Genomic DNA, 11,996 nt, shown 5'->3' with positions numbered 1-11,996 from the left:
TGCATACGCTGTTCGCTCCCCTGGGAACCTCCATCCCCATCTTTGTCTGCTTGTTGAACTTCAGAATCTGCAAGCGTCAGCTCAGAAGTCACTTATTCCTGAAGCTTTACTCAGAGCCCCACCGGGGCTGTTGCTGCCCTCAGGCCGTCTTCTCACAGCACTGATAACAGCTGTCCTTCCCCATCCTCTCACCACGTCCACTCCCACCGGAGGAAGTGAGGCCAGAGAGCAGGGACAGCGCTGCTGTTTTCTGTGTGCCACCAGGGCCCAGCAAAGAGAATGTAGGGAGGGTGGGAGGTGCAGGGCAGCTGGGGTTAGGGGCTGAGGGCTGGGTGTTGGAGGCTGGATCCTGCTTTAGTGGAAGTGTCCCTTTAACAGCAGCTGGCCTGGCCTGGCTCGGGCCCTGCTTTGCCTCCTGTTCAGCTGTGGCTGCAGCTGCCATGCTGACTCATGTGCCCGCAGCTAGCAGGAGCTGGCAGCATGGGCTCCCCAGGGGCCACAGCAGGCTGGGGGCTTCTGGATTATAAAACGGAGAAGTATGTGATGACCAGGAACTGGTGGGTGGGCGCCCTGCAGAGGTTGCTGCAGTTTGGGATCGTGGTCTATGTGGTAGGGTAAGAGAGAAGAGCTTTTGGCCAGGCTGGAGGGGCAAGGGAAGAGGTGGGGGGTGGGGCTTGGTCCTGCTGGGTTGAAGTTGAGGGTTGGGCTGTTTAGGGGCTGGAGGGGAAGGGGCCATAATGGGACGGGGTGGGAGGTAGGCAATACAAGACAGGAGACCAAGAACAAGCTGTGTGTTTGTCCTGTGTGTCCACCTGCCTGCTTCCCAGTCCCTCCCCACGGCCCCACCCAGGGGGCACAAGACATCGTCCTTAACATCTGTGAGAGCTGGAGCACTAGGCCCCCAGAGAGACCACCAGCTATATCTCCGGTCAGGGGAGTCTATAAGCTGGGAGCTGGGTCTACTGAGGCTGGGGGTGGGTGCTGGCTGGTGAAGGTGATTGTCTGAGGGCACTGGCTCTCTGATGCATGGCTGGAGCTTCTGTCTCGTTCAGGGGGTCTAGAGTGGGAAGTGGGGCCAAAGAGGATGCTGGACTGGGAGCCTGTAGGGTGTGGGGAGAGAACTGAGCATGTAGGGCCCAGCTCTGCCCCTGTCACTACACGCTGGGGACACACCACACTGCCCATCTTCTCCTTCCCAGGTGGGCTCTCCTCGCCAAAAAAGGCTACCAGGAGCGGGACCTGGAACCCCAGATTTCCATCACAGCCAAACTCAAAGGGGTTTCCGTGACTCAGATCAAGGAGCTTGGAAACCGGCTGTGGGATGTGGCCGACTTCGTGAAGCCACCTCAGGTGGGGGCCCTGATGTTGCTGACGGGGGCGCAAGTCCTTTCCCCACTGACAGCCTGAACACCCGCCATGCAGCCAGTGTGTGCAAGAGAGAAGCATGTGATGCCAAAGGCGGCTGCAGGTTCTCAGGAAGGGCTTCACAGAGGAGTGGCACCTGAACAGGACTTTCAGGGATGTGTAGGAGGTTTCTGGTAGAAAAAGGGATGGGTTGAGAAACCAGGCCAGAGAAACTGCATTTCCGAAGGCTGCCAACAGAAAAGAAGGGAGTGTTTGAGACTAATGGCTTGAGCTTGAGAGTGGTGTGGGAGGGGTGTGGTGGGGCCAGGGCCTGGAACTTCCTGTAGCCCTGCTCCCTGACCTGGGGCACCTCGGTCAGGTGCTCCTCCTCCACCCTTCTCAGCTGCATTTTCCTCTTCCCTCCACCCAGCTTATCCACAGCCTTAACTTCCACCCACCTCTGCTCCTCTGATTCCCAGGGTGTATGTAGCCCCAGTGAACACCTGCCCACAGCACAGCTGTCTTCCAGGTGCACACTCATATGTCCAAAGATCAATTATTTCCCTCTCCTGGCATGGCCTCTGTGACGTCCACTAGTCATGATGGCTGTGACATCCACTAGTGCCTCAGCCAGACCCATGACTCAGCCTCAACCCCTTCCTGTCCCTTCCAACATTTTTCACTACTGCCCATGCCATGCCTGCATGAGACTATGGCCTCCTAGAGGGCCCTTAGATGTCCCTCTCGCCTCCTCCCTACTGCTTGGTGCACACCACGCAGCAGCCAAGCTGAACTTTCACACCAGGCATCATGAGAACCTGCAGCCCCTGTTTCTACCCTCAGGCGGCCCCCCGCCAATGATAGTGGCCACCCATCCCTCCTAATCCCAATGGCTGCCACTCTCAGCACCCTCTGCACAGCCCTCACCTTCCGTTCCTGGGCATGCATTCCCCAAATTCGGTGTTCTCATGGGCAGCACTGGAGGGTCAGCCTCCCCTTCCAACATCCTTGGCCACCTTTTGACCACAGGCAGAGCTTTCTGTCTTCTCACCTGTGCCCTGCCATGCCAGTGCTGCTGCGTGTGGGATGGGAGACTCACCTCCTCTCCATCCTGGGCAGGTGCGGGGCCCAGCTCTCCCCTAGATCTTCAGTACTAGAAGCAGCAGGCTGTTGTAATATTCTGGTTGACGCCAGGCATGGTAGTTGCAGCCTATAGTCCCAGCTACTTGGGAGGCTGAGGCAGGAAGATCTCTTGAGCCCAGGAGTTACAGGATGCAGTAAGGGTTGATGACACCACTGCACTCCAGCCTGGACGAGTAAAGTGAAACTCTGTACGCCTGTAATCCCAGCTACTCAGGAGGCTGAGGCAGGAGAATCCCTTGAACCCAGGAGGCGGAGGTTGTAGTGAACCGAGATCATGCCACTGCACTCCAGTCTGGGTGACAGTGAGACTCTGTCTCAAAAAAAAAAAAAAAAAAAAAAAAAAAAACAGAAGAAAGAAAATAAAAGATATTTTGGTTGAACAAATGAGAAAAAAACTTGTCTCAAGAGATGGATATGGGCACGAGGCTTCATGGTCTCAGAAATGGCCAGAACCGCTGCCAGCCTCCCATCTCTGCTTCAATCTGCCTTACGGGGGGACAGGGTTAATGATTTCATGGGGCCAACATCCCTTCCCTCATAGACCAGGCTGCCGGCTTCCGGCCTTTCCAGTCAACGCGAGCCCAGCCAGGCCAACCTTGAGACTTGCCTCCTAGGGAGAGAACATGTTCTTCTTGGTGACCAACTTCCTTGTGACGCCAGCCCAAGTTCAGGGCAGATGCCCAGAGGTGAGTTTACCCAGGATCCTCCCAGCGGGTCCCTCATTCCTCCATCAGCCCCAGTTGGCCACCCGTGTTTCCCTTTATCCTTCCCAGGTGGCTGAAGGCTCAGCATGTGCTTAGTGTCCCCCAGGCACTGGGCTACATCTTTGTGTGAATCATTTCGTTCAGTCTTCACATATCCCCTGCCTGGCAGGAATTCCTGTGATCCCCATTTCAGAGGCAAAGAGTGAGGCTCATTGAGGTTGAATCACTTACTTAAGGCCTCCCAGGCTGTGGGTGACAGAAACCCGAGCTCTGGGCAGCAGCAGTTCCGGTGAGGTGCCCAGGCCCCTCCCATCCTGGTCCTGCTTCTGGGTACTCTCCAGGTTGTGAGTGTGACACCAAGAGCTGGGCACATGCTCAGGGAGGCTTCAATAGCAAGAGCCAAGCAGTGGCATGATCATGGCTCTCTGCAGCCTCAAACTCCCAAGTGAGCTTCCTACCTCACCCTCCAGAATAGCTGGGACAACAAGCATGGGCCACCACACCCAGATAATTGTATTATTTTATGTAGAGATGTATTATTTTATGTATTTTATGTAGGGTCTCACTATGTTACCCAGGCTGCTCCCAAACTCCTGGGCTCAATCGCTCCTCCTCCCTCAGCCTCCCAAAGTGCTGGGATTATAGGTATGAGCCACCATGGCCAGCCCAGGACATGTTTCTTGAGAGACACAGATATCTTTTGTTCCTGTGTAGTAAGAAACCAAAGTTAGATAAGCTTATACTTATGTTCAGTAATCAATGTTTCTGTATTATATCTTATGTGGAAGTGATTTAGATATTCAACAAATAACCATCTTTTAATTTAACTTAGTTTGACTTTAAGGTTTTAGGTTACCAAAAAGATTTTGGATTTTTTTTTTTTTTTTTTTTTTTTTTTTTTGAGACAGAGTATGCTTTTCTCACCCAGGCTGGAGTGCAATGGTGCAATCTCGGCTCACTACAACCTCTGCCTCCTGGGTTCAAGCCATTCTCCCACCTCAGCCTCCTCAGTAACTAGGATTACAGGCGCCTGCCACCACGCCTGGCTAATTTTTGTATTTTTAGTAGAGTCGGGGTTTCGCCATGTTGGCCAGGCTGTTCTCAAACTCCTGACCTCAGGTGATCCGTCCTCCTCGACCTCCCAAAGTGCTGGGATTACAGGCGTGAGCCAGCCACCATGCCCGGCCAGAAATTATTATTATTATTGTTATTATTATTGAGACAAGGTCTCAATAATAGTTGGAGTTGGCTGGAGTGCAGTAGCACAATCATGGCTCACTGCAGCCTCAAACTCCTGGAAATTATTTTTAAGTAGACATATTTTATAAAATATAATCATTATTTAAATAGTATGTCTAGCAATGAGTCAGTCAAAAATAAAAATTAAAACAATAAAAAATTATTTATAGCTGGGCACAGTGGCTCCCGTCTGTAATCCCAGCACTTTGGGAGGCCAGGACAGGAGGTTGCTTGAGGCCCAGAATTTGAGACCAGCCTGGGCAACATAGCAAGACTCCACTCTACAAGAAAATTTTTCTAAAAATTTGCCAGGCATCGCCCCAGCTACTCAGGATACTGAGGCAAGAGGAGTTCAAGGCTGCAGTGAGCTACAGTCCCACTACTATACTTTAGCCTGGGCAATGGAGCAACACCCAGTCTCAAAAAATAATAATAATAATTTATTTACAAATTTTTTCCCACTTGCATTTATATAAGTTTAGTTTATTTAACAATTATATTTGAATTGTGAAAACTTCATGAAACATTAGACAAAGCTAGTTATTATCTTAAGTTTTATTTTGCTGGCAATTTTATGACATACATATTAGGCAAATATCAAACATTATTGAAGTAAAGTACCTAAAATGTTAAACATTCAACACTTTTTTAAATCTCAGACTAGCATACTAGGGGTTGTTCTAGTTAATTCCTCAGACACTTTTATTTTATTTTATTTTATTTTTTTGAGATGGAGCCTGGCTCTGTTGTACAGGCCGGAGTGCAATGGCATGATCTCGGCTCACTGCAACCTCCGCCTCCAGAGTGGTTCCAGTAATTCTCTCCTGCCTCAGCCTCCCAAGTAGCTGGGATTACAGGTGCATGCCACCACACCTGGCTAACTTTTTTAATATATATTTTTAGTAGAGACAGGGTTTCACCATGTTGGCCAGGCTGGTTTCGAACTCCTGACCTCAAGCGATCCGCCCACCTTGACCTCCCAAAGTGCTAGGATTACAGGCGTGAGCCACTGCACCCAGCCAATTCCTCAGATACTTAAGTTTTTTTTTGTTTTTGTTTTTGTTTTTGTTTTGAGATGGTGTCTTGTCCTGTCACCCAGGCTGGAGTGCAGTGGTGCAATCTCGGCTCACTGCAAGCTCCGCCTCCCGGGTTCACGCCATTCTGCTGTCTCAGCCTCCCCAGCAGATGGATAATTTTTATATATATATATTTTTAGTAGAGACAGGGTTTCACCATGTTGGCCAAGCTGGTTTCAAACTCCTGACCTCAAGCGATCTGCGCACCTTGACCTCCCAAAGTGCTAGGATTACAGGCGTGAGCCACTGCGCCCAGCCCAGTTCCTCAGATACTTAAGTTTGTGTTTTTTGTTTTTTGTTTTTTTTGAGACAAAGTCTTGCTCTGTCACCCAGGCTGGAGTGCAGTGGCGCGATCTCGGCTCACTGCAAGCTCCGCCTCCCGGATTCACGCCATTCTGCTGTCTCAGCCTCCCCAGCAGATGGGACTACAGGCGCACGCCGCCACGCCTGGCTAATTTTTTTGTATTTTTAGTAGAGACGGGGTTTCACCGTGTTAGCCAGGATGGTCTCGATCTCCTGACCTCGTGATCCGCCTGCCTCAGCCTCCCAAAGTGCTGGGATTACAGGCTTGAGCCACTGTGCCTGGCCCTTAAGTTTTAAAGATATGATAAGACTGGCGACAGAGCAAGAAAACTGAGAAAGAATGTAGATTTTCTCCAAGAAGGAGTTTCAGAGCATATTTTTTGTTATCAGAGATCTAGGGTAATTTTTATGGTTTCTTTTTCTTAAGAGTACGATAGTCCAGTAGATTTTTTTGTGGTTTCGGCCTAAACATGGGAATGCCTGGAGCTGATGAGGTTTGATTACAGAGCCCCAGGAAGTAGGAGGAATTGTAAGGTACAGTGAAGCAAGCCTGGCTGCTCATTCCCAGAGCCTGTGTTAGGTCTATTTTCTGGCTATCAGTATATACATGTCACCTGTATATCTTGGGCCTGGAAAACAGGCTGGGGTGCTTTCTGTGAATTTTATAGGAAAAGAGAAGTTAAAGTAGGCAGCTGGGCATTGAAAGGATATTTGGAGAAGTTTTAGGTCTAAAAGAAATTTGCTGAGGAGAATAGGGCCAAGTTTTGAGGAGGGTAAGTGTAAGTCAGGGGCCCAGATATCCGAAAGACCTTCTGGGGGATCAGGGACAGGGACTTGGGGGTTGAGCAGAGCACAGGTGGGTGGAGGAGGATAATTTACAGAGGGTGCAGATTTCAACTTTTTTTCTACATCTGATTTCTGTTCTTTAATATTGAGGAAGATTAAAGGAAGTCCCTAAAGCTAACCATATTTCTTTTTTTTTTTTTTTTTTTTTTTTTTTGAGATAGAGTCTGGCTCTGTCGCCCAGGCTGGAGTGCAATGGCATGATCTTGGCTCACTGCAAACTCAGCCTCCTGGGTTCAAGTGATTCTCCTGCCTCAGCCTCCTGAGTAGTTGGGACTACAAGCGCACGCCACCATGCCCGGCTAATTTTTGTATGTTTAGTAGAGATGGGGTTTCAACATTTTGGCCAGGATGGCTTCGATCTCTTGATCTCATGATCCACCCACCTTGGCCTCCCAAAGTGCTGGAATTACAGGCATGAGCCACCGTGCCTGGCCTATATTTCTTTGTGTCTTCTTTTTAATTTGATATTTCTCTAGTTACCAATAGGATGGTTGTTTGGGATGAAAGCACCCTTTTTTGTGTGGGGGGGGCGGTTTACAGATGGGGTCTCACTGTGTTGCCCAGGCTGGAGTGCAGTAGTGGCAAGATCATAGCTCACTGCAGCTCAACCTCCTGGGCTCAAGCGATCCTCCCACCTCAGTCTCCCACAAGGTTGAGATTACAGGTGTGAGCCACCACACCTGGCCAATAGCACGCTTTAATAAAAATACTTTTAGGCTGGGCACAGTGGCTCATGCCTGTAATCCCAGCACTTTGGGAAGCCGAGGCAGGCAGATCATGAGGTCAGGAGTTCGATACCAGCCTGGCCAACATGGTGAAACCCTGTCTCTACTAAAAATACAAAAAATTAGCCAGGCATGGTGGCAGATGCCTGTAATACCAGCTACTCGGGAGGCTGAGGCAGGAGAATCACTTGAATCCACGAAACAGAGGTTGCAGTGAGCCGAGACTGCACCACTGCACTCCAGCTTGGGCAACAGAGCGGGACTCTGTCTTAAAGAAAAAAAAAAAAAAAGCTTTTAGATTCAAAAGTCCAAATCTTCAATGTTATACCTACTTTAATTGTGACTCAAAACCAATAAGCCTTTTTATGGCTTAAAATCAGTATGCCTTTTCTGGCTTAACTGGAGACACAGAAGAGCATCCCAAACAGGCTGGAAAAGATGCAATCCCCCTCAAGATCCAAAGTCTTTTTCAAGATAGCCTAAGCAGGCAAATATCCTAATTGTTATCAAGGCAATGAAAGCTGAGACAAGTAGGACAAACTCCTCTGAGAGCTGGAACCGTTGGACAGAGACACTGTGTTTCTGATTCCTGGGCAGCTGGCTAGCAGCCTAACAAGGACTTGTCCTCCCAACCCCCGCAGCTGGCAGAAACCAAAGAGAATATTTCAATTGGTCACAGAGCCATGTTCTCAAGGCATAAAACAAGATATGATAAACCACACAACAGAGACATGGAAAACAAGCCTTATTTCTGGGAGGCTGTGGGTCAATAGCCACTATGTATGCAGAGCCAAATACCAAATTCGGAAGTGTGAAATCAAATAATTCTTTTTTTTTTTTTTTTGAGACAAGGTCTCCCTCTGTCACCCAGGCTGGAGTGCAGTGCTGCAATCATGGCTCACTACAGCCTCAAACTCCCAGGATCATGCAATCCTCCCACCTCAGCCTCCTGAGTAGCTGGGACTACAGGTGCCCGCCACCATGCCGGGCTAATTTTTGTATACTTAGTAGAGACGGGGTTTCGCTGTGTTGGCCAGGCTGGTCTCAAACTCCTTTCTTAAGTTATCCAGCCACCTCAGCTTCCCAAAGTGCTGGGATTACAGGCGTGAGCCACCACCAAGCTGTTGGAACTTTACATTATTATGAGCCTCAGGAGGAATGTGGCCATGTGGCCTGAGGCATGGAGCATGCAGTTGCAACTTCTGCTTTTCCCTGTAAATGGTTAGAAATGTCTGAGCAGCATCAGAGATAAGATGCCCTCAGAGCTTGACTTCTTCTCACAGAATGTTGAAACAATTTTCCTTGGAATGTAGCAAGCTGTACTAATGGAATCTAACATACTGGATTTGTACAGAAGATGTTGCAATCCTGCTGACACTGTTTCTGCCTCTATGAGTGAAACCTTAGCTTCCCCACTTTGGAGCAATGACCCCAACCCTTTGGAAGCTGTTTCCTGGGTGTCCATCCTCAAGCTTTGCACTAGAATAAAAATCATATTTCCTTTGGTTTTTTTGGTTTTTGTTTTTTGGAGACTAGGTCTGTGTCACCCAGACTGGAATGCAGTGATGTAACTATAGCTCACTGCAGCCTCCAACTCCTGGGTTCAAGTGATCCTTCCACCTTGGCCTCCCAAAGTGCTGGGATTACAAGCATAAACCAACGTGCCTAGCTGATATTTTCTGAATCTCATTATTTAAGGTTGACATAAGAGTCATAACTCAAAGAATCAATTCTTACTATGCTTTTCTCCTGCCAGTTTGAATTTAGAAAGGGACAAGGAAAAATTTTACTCTCCTCTTTCAACCAGGCATTACAGACAGAGATCCAGAAGAGTTCACTTTGGGCTGGGCGTGGTGGCTCACGCCTGTAATCCCAGCACTTTGGGAGGCCGAGGCAGGTGGATCACGAGGTCAGGAGATTGAGACCATCCTGGCTAACACGGTGAAACCCCGTCTCTACCAAAAATACAAAAAAAAATTAGCCGGGCGTGGTGGCGGGCGCCTATAGTCCCAGCTACGTGGGAGGCTGAGGCAGGAGAATGGCGTGAACCCAGGACGCAGAGCTTGCAGTGAGCCGAGATCGTGCCACTGCACTCCAGCCTGGGCTACAGAGCGAGACTCCGTCTCAAAAAAAAAAAAGAGTTCACTTTGGTAAGAATTCCTACCTGTGCCCGCTTTTATTTGTTCTCCCAGGATCCCATCTTTAGGCTTGAGAGGATCCCATCCTTGTCACCAGAAACTGTAGGGGTGGCAAAACTCCACTTCCATCCCTAGAGTCTCAGCTGGGCCCAAGAATTAAATTGACATAGGACAGGTTAACAGGAGAAAAGCACATAAATTTATTTATATGCTATTCTACATCTGATTTCTGTTCTTTAATCTTGCTAACAGAGTCCCTAAGGCTAGCCATTATATTTATTTATAAATAAGGGGTGCTGGAGTGCAGTGGTGAGATCACAGCTCATTGCAGCCTCAAACTCCTGGGCTCAAGCTATCCTCCCACCTCAGCCTCCTGAGTAGCTGGAACTGCAGGCACATGCCACCCACCACACCAGTCTAATTAAAAAAAAAAGTGTTGAACCGGGATCTCACTATATTGCCCAGACCGGTCTTGAACTCCTGGACTCAAGCAAGCCCCCCTCGGCCTCCCAAAGCACTGGGATCACAGGAGTGAGCCACCACACAGTCCCACAAATTTATTGAGTACAAGTTTTACATGGGTTGGGAACCCTCATAAGGACATTTGAAGACCCAAAGAAGAAGTTAGAGTCTGTTACTTATACACTGAATTGGACAAAGAATAATAAGTTATGAAGAGGCAACTAAATTATATGGGGAGACTTAAAAGATAACAGTGTTTTAACAAGGTCTGTATAGAATTCTCTCATTTCAACTTCTCATCCTTGAAGATAAGAATGTTGCATCTTTCACATGGCAACTTCATCTCCTGCATTTTAGAAATAGCACAGGCCGGGTTGGGTGGCTCACGCTTGTAATCCCAGCACATTGGGGAGGTTGAAGCAGGTGTATCACTTGAGGAAATGAGTTTGAGACTAACCTGGCCAACATGGGAAAACCCCGTCTCTACTAAAAATACAAAAATTAGCCTGGTGTGACAGTGCACGTCTGCAGTCCCCAGCCATTCGGGAGGCTGAGACATGAGAATCGTTTGAACCCTGAAGGCAGAGGCTGCAGTGAGCCAAGATCACTCCACTTCACTCCAGCCTGGGCGACAGAGTGAGACTCTGTCTCAAAAATAAAAAATTAAATTAAAACGAGCTATTCAGCCATGAAAAGTCATAGAGGAATCTCAAATGCATATTATTAAGGGAAAGAAGCCTGAAAAGGCAATATACTCTATAATCCCAACTATATAAGATTCTGCAAAAGTAAGACTAGACTATGGAGACAGGAAAAAGATCGGTGGTTGCCAGGTGTTAGCAGGGAGGGACAGGCAGAGCACAGAGGGTTTTTAGGGCAATGAAACTACTGTGTGTGATACAATAATGGTGTGTCTATGTGTCATTACACATTTGTCCAAACCCATAGAATGTACAACCGGAAGAGTGAACCCTAATGTAAACTATGGACTTTGGGTGATAATGATGTGTCAATGTAGGTTAATCGATTGTAACAAATATGCCCCTTTGGTGCTGGATGTCAGTAGTGGGAGAGGGGGCTACACGTGTGTGGGAGCAGAAGTATATGGGAACTGTACTTTCTGCTCAATATTGCTGTGAACTTAAAACTGCTCTGAAAACTCAACTTTTTTTTTTTTTTAGATACAGGGTCTTGCTATGTTGCCCAGGCTAGAGTGAAGAGGCTATTCACAGGTATGATCAAGCCCACTACAGCCTTGAGCCTCCTAGGCTCAAGCCATCCTCCCAACTCAGCTTCCTGAGTAACTGGGACTACAGGCGTGTATCACCATTCCCAGCTAATAAAGTCTATTTTTAAAAAATCACTTGACCATAAACGTAACTGTTTATTTGTGGACTGTCAATTCTATTCCGTTCATCTATGTGTCTACTCTTATGTCACCACCACAATCTTGATTACAGTCATTTTGCAATCAGTTTAGAAATCAGGAATTGTAAGTCCTCCAAAACTTTTTCAAAAGTATTTTGACTATTCTGGATCCCTTGCATTTCCACATGAATTTTGATGATTTTTGCAAAACAGGTAGTTGGGATTTCAATAGGAATTGCACTCAATCTATGCAACCCCTGAATCTGTAGACCAGTTTGGGGAATACTGCCATTTTATATTTAAAGTCTTACAGTCTATGAACACGGGATGTCTTTCCATTTATTTATGTTGCCTTTAATTTCTTTCTTTACTTTTTTTTTTTTTTTTGAGACAGGGTCTGACTATCACCCAAGCTGGAGTGCAGTGGCACAAACATGCCTCACTGCAACCTCAACCTCCCAGGCTCAAGAAATCCTTCCACCTCAACACCACCCCCCACTCCCAGTAGCTGAGACCACAGGTGCATGCCACCATGCCCAGATAATTTTTTTACCTTTCCGTAGAGGTGAGGTCTCCCTATGTTACCCAGGCAAAATACCCAAGTATTTTGGCTATTCTGGATCCCTTGCATTTCCATATGAATTTTTG

At 47.8% G+C, this 11,996-nt stretch overlaps 1 protein-coding gene across 2 annotated transcripts; it reads left to right on the top strand.

Moving 5' to 3' along the window:
• Positions 1–374: 374 nt before the first annotated feature.
• LOC107966511 (P2X purinoceptor 6) lies at positions 375–11,334 on the top strand. 2 transcript variants are annotated; one of them, XM_016939764.4, is made up of 4 exons: positions 375–536; positions 1,200–1,350; positions 3,029–3,173; positions 11,162–11,334. In XM_016939764.4, exons 1-4 carry the CDS (start codon positions 451–453, stop codon positions 11,278–11,280), a joined length of 501 nt encoding a protein of 166 aa, XP_016795253.1. In that variant the 5' UTR covers positions 375–450; the 3' UTR covers positions 11,281–11,334. The 2 variants fall into 2 exon arrangements, with proteins under 2 accessions (XP_016795253.1, XP_016795254.1); XM_016939765.4 differs by having other exon boundaries at positions 3,102–3,173; positions 11,162–11,289.
• The last annotated feature ends 662 nt before the right edge of the window (positions 11,335–11,996 follow it).

Source organism: Pan troglodytes, chromosome 23 (assembly GCF_028858775.2).
Source record: "Pan troglodytes isolate AG18354 chromosome 23, NHGRI_mPanTro3-v2.0_pri, whole genome shotgun sequence".
In the NCBI taxonomy this organism is placed as follows: domain Eukaryota; kingdom Metazoa; phylum Chordata; class Mammalia; order Primates; family Hominidae; genus Pan; species Pan troglodytes.
The sequence above is the reverse complement of the archived record's forward strand: the minus strand, read 5'-3'. Positions and strand labels throughout refer to the sequence as shown.